The 4,794-nt window shown below is 44.7% G+C and overlaps 1 protein-coding gene across 1 annotated transcript; it reads left to right on the forward strand.

Annotated features, from left to right (window-relative positions):
• The first annotated feature begins 231 nt into the window (after positions 1-231).
• Positions 232-3,256, forward strand: LOC147449556 (pentatricopeptide repeat-containing protein At2g13600-like). Its single transcript, XM_086521980.1, has one exon. It carries the CDS (start codon positions 320-322, stop codon positions 2,624-2,626), a length of 2,307 nt encoding a protein of 768 aa, XP_086378106.1. The 5' UTR covers positions 232-319; the 3' UTR covers positions 2,627-3,256.
• The last annotated feature ends 1,538 nt before the right edge of the window (positions 3,257-4,794 follow it).

A 4,794-nucleotide genomic window follows, 5' to 3' on the forward strand; every position in this document is an offset into this window, starting at 1 on the left:
GTCGGAACATCTTTAAGTGCTTTGGGGTGTGAATCAACAGCATGGGTGTGCGTGGTCGCTCAACAATTTGAACAACTTCACCATTGGCACTCTTGGTTTCATGCTCCAAAAAGTGAGCGTGGGGTGGGCAGTGTAAACAACCCCCCCCCCCCCCCCCCCCCCCCCCAAAACTTGGGCTGCTGGTGTGTAAGCAGGCAATTCAAAAATTCAAGATTAAATAAAAAGGGTCTTTTAGGATAGACCTCCATCTTGCAGGGGGGCTCCCTGCACCTTCCCCCTCCTTTCACTTCTATTTGCAGGGTGGCTGCGTGCATGAACAATGGCCTCTACAGGTCATCACTTGTGGACTCTTGGGTTGCCGGACATGGCAGAAGAAGGGGACACGGGCTCTAACAGCAGCAAGAAGCTAGACAGAAATATCGACCTGCTCTGGAAAGACTTCTTCAGGGATCCTACTCAATGGTGGGACAAACGCAGCAACAAGGTAGACCCTGGTTACCCTGACTTCAAGCATAAGATCACCAAGAAAGCCCTTCGTATCGATGGCTGCCACAACGCTCCCTGGGTCATTGAAGAGCTCAAGTGCCGTGGGCTCTTTGATCCGAGAGACTACTCGCTGCATTACAAGAATTCCCAGCCTAGTGATGCTGGCACTGATGTTTATGCCTATCTCGCCTTGCTAAGGGATTGTTGTAGGAGCAGAAATCTTGAGAAGGGCACAAAGCTACATGAGGAGATTGTGCAGAAACAGCTGCTAGAGAGATGTGCAGATGCTGTGGCTATCATGTATGCGAAATGCGGAGACCCTTCGACAGGCAAAGAGTTGCTGGAATTGCATAGGAGCAGAAATCTAGTCTCATGGACTGCGCTAATTGCTGGATATGCAAGGCAGAGGCAGAGTCAGCGGGCTTTGGACTGCGTCGATACGATGCAAAGCTTGGGCCTTTCGCCAGATGGTGTGACCTATGCTTGCATCTTGAAAGCTTGTGCCGGCTTAAAAGCACTTGATAGAGGTGTAAAGATTCATGATGAGATTGTGAGGCAAGGGCTGCTGCAAAATGATGTTGTTCTTGGCACTTCTTTGGTAGATATGTATGCCAAATGTGGAGATGCTGCAAAAGCACAGCAGGTGCTTGAAGAATTGCCTATACGTGATGTGGTCGCCTATAATGCTGTGATAACAGGATATGCGAAGCTGGGTGAAGCTGAGCAAGCATTGCGATGCTTTGCAGCAATGCGCGATGAGGGGCTCTCTCCAACTGCCATAACATTTTCTGGTGTCTTGAAATCCTGTGGCATTCTCGGAGATATTCAACATGGGGAATGCATACATAAAGAGATCATTCAACAGGCGTTGCTCTGGAACGATGTTGTGCTTGGTAGTGCTTTAGTCGAGATGTATGTGAAGTGCGGCGCTCTCCAGAAAGCACGAGAAGTTCTTCAAGAGCTTTCACGTCGGGATGTTGTCTCGTGGAGCTCACTCATAGCAGGGTATGCGCAGAAGGGCGAAGGCAACCAAGCATTGAAGTGTTTTGAACAGATGCAGGATGAAGGCGTCCTCCCTGATGCAGTGACCTATGCGTGCATCTTAAAAGCCTGTGGCAGTGTAGGAGCATTGAAAAAAGGGGAAGAAATTGACAACATGATAGCTAAAGGGGGGTTGCTTCAAAATAACTCTTTGCTCGGGTCTGCTCTGGTGGATATGTATGCCAAGTGTGGCGTTCTTACAAAGGCGCAGAAAGTGCTTGAGGAACTTCCTTTCCCCGACGAAGTCTGCTATAATGCCCTCATTGCAGGGTATGTCCAACATGAGCAAGGTGAAGATGCATTCAAGTGCTTTGAAAAGATGCGCCAGGCGGGATTCTCTCCAACCGCAGTAACTTTTTCTTCTCTCTTGAAAGCCTGCGGCAGCATGGGAGCTGTGGACAAGGGGGAAAAGATCCATGATGAGATTGCAAAGCAGGGACTGCTGGCCAATAGTGTAGTACTTGGCACTGCTTTGGTAGATATGTATGCGAAATGCGGCTCGCTTGTGAAAGCACAGGAAACAATCGACAAGCTCCCTATTCAGAGTGTTGTAGTCTGGAATGCGCTAATGACAGGATATGCTCAACAGCCCCAAGGTGAGCAAGTTCTTAGCTGTTTCGAACGGCTCCAAAATGAAGGTCTCTCTCCAGATGCAGTGACATTTTCCAGCGTGCTTAATGCTTGTAGTCACTTGGGCCTTGTAGATGAAGGCTACATGCACTTTGAGAGTATGAGGAGAAAGTTTGGCATAGAGCCAGATATAGAGCACTGCACTTGCATGATCGATCTTTTCGGGCGGGCGGGACAACTCGACAAGGCAGTAAAGTGGATCCAAGAATTGCCGTCCTCTAAGAATTCCACACTTTGGGCTGCCCTGTTGAGTGCCTGTAGGAAATGGGGAGATGTTAATGTTGGGAAGTGGGCATTCGAACAAGCAAAACAAATAGATAAGCACGATGCTGTACCTTATGTGCTTATGGCGGATATCTATGCGGCCGCAGGCAAGCAAGAGGATGCACAAGTCATTGAAGCCCTGAGAAGGGACATGGAAGGAAGCAAGGTTCTTATCAGTGAAGCAGTACCGTTATCAACAGGATGACAATGTTGGCCAAAACTGCAATAAGAACCAGATTTGAATTGTGTTGAAAAGTGCCCATGTGCCGATGCTTTCACCTGATGATCAGCTAATTTTGTGAACAGAAAGAGATCAATGAAAATAAACTATGCAGTCAATCCTGAGAATTGTATTTGTGTGTACATTAAGGCATTCAAATGTATTGCAATCATTTACAGAGGGGAGCCATTATCCTTGAACAATGGAAGGGTAAGATTTGAAATATATCTTTGATTGAAAAGACTTATTATCCCGACTCTTAAGAGGTACAGTAGAAAAGACACTGATAGCTCTTTATCCTTCACACATTTTTGAATGGTTAGTACGACAGGATTGTCAAGAGGAGAGCATGCAACCTTCTATGTGCAAAATGAAAAGAATGAACCTAACATCTTGGATTGCTTTCAGTAGACAGCACTAAAAATGATTGCACCTCTTTATGTGTGTTGATACGTGATCACTATACCAAACTGCATAGCCATCTGTGCATAGAATGGCTATTTGTGGCTGAAATTATGCAAGGTTTTAAACTTTAAATATGATTTCCAGTTTGAACCCTTGTAAATCTCTCCATAAAGCTATTGCTTGAACATTGCTGGCTTTTACCTTTTTTTAGGCAAGCTTGAGATATTGGACAGAACCAAACTTTGAGTAGGTGACAATCAGACTAAAAGTTACAATCAGCCTTTTACACAAGGAAACATAATATCTTTAAGCAAAGGTGTGAGGGATTTCTTTTCTAGAACAATAGTATTGTTGCACATAGCATGAGGGTGAGAATCTCTCATGTATAAAGATTTCTATATTTTGTTCTATGATTTTGAGATGATAGCAGATTACACATAGCTGAGATATGACAAAGTAAAGCTGGAGCACATATGTAAAGAGTGAGGGCCTACAAGCCATAGGACAGGCCGGTTTCAGAGAAGCCTTATCTACCCCAAGGCCATTCTTGAGGAAATTCAAGCAGCCAAAGGTTGGCAAAAGAAGTATGCAAAGGAGAAGAGGTCTGAAAGAACTTTGAAAAAAGGAAATTAAAAGAATGCGTTGTGTTTGAAGATTGTTTTCAATGTTGTTAGGACAAACAAATTTCAAAGAAGGTAATTAAACAAGGGTCCAAGAATGTATTGGATCCAAGGACTCATCCCTTGTTTGAAGATTGTTTCAATGTTGTTGGGATGAACAATGTGCAAGCATTTCAACAAAAAATAAAATAGTGTGGTAGTAATTAGAAAATAGTAGCAATCTGGGTGAGTAAAGGCTAATGCTTTCCGGAGCATTTTTAAGCTACAAGATAAAATATTACTAGTCCCTAAGGTAGAGGGAAAATTTAGCAGTTCTGTCTCGTGTCATGAGAGGAAAGAAAGCTTACTAGTCCCAAATCTAACACAGCCTCTTCTCACTATAGGAAAGAAAGCTTGAAAATATATGTACTTTTTCAACAATAACTTAGAATGACTAGATTCAAGCTATGGTTTGTCAAAGCTTTGCTTGTGGGATAGTACAAGTCCTTCTCTAGTGGCTCATGCTCAATGTAACTAGGTTGGTAAGCAATATCCACTTGTCACCTTAGTCAATAACTAGGATTGGATTCTCACTGGTCACCTTAGTCAATATTTAGGAGATCCTAGATGACAAAGGGCCACATGATACACAAAAATGCCTTTTTTTTTCCTTTTTTTAACAACACAACAAAGGTCCCATAGAGGGAGGTTCTTATCCCTTCCAAATATTATCCATGAAACATGGTCGGGCAAGGGCTGTGTACCATCGGGCAAGAGCCACACGTAGGCATCACCATGGCCACCTAATCGATGCACCACATGTACTTGGAACAACGGAGGGAACTCGTAGCGACAGGCTAGGAACCTCCTTCTCGGGTGACCCACCCTAGGAGGAGGATGCACTCAACTGTTCAAGGGCAAGAGCCCTAGGAATGTGAACACTAGGTGAGCACAAGGTGTCCCTCTAGAGGGGACCCAATGGGGCATCTGAACCCACAACCCATGGGTTGAGAAGCCAAAGCCTTACCATTAGACCAACTCTTTGGGGACAAAAATTTTCAAAGTGGAGTTGCATGCTAGCCGAGAGCACTAAGGAAAGTTTACTATGGTTTGTGGTGGGGGTTCGGACGGGAGCATATGGTGGCCACT

Source organism: Adiantum capillus-veneris, chromosome 10, assembly GCF_014529385.1.
Source record: "Adiantum capillus-veneris isolate H3 chromosome 10, ASM1452938v2, whole genome shotgun sequence".
Taxonomy (NCBI): domain Eukaryota; kingdom Viridiplantae; phylum Streptophyta; class Polypodiopsida; order Polypodiales; family Pteridaceae; genus Adiantum; species Adiantum capillus-veneris.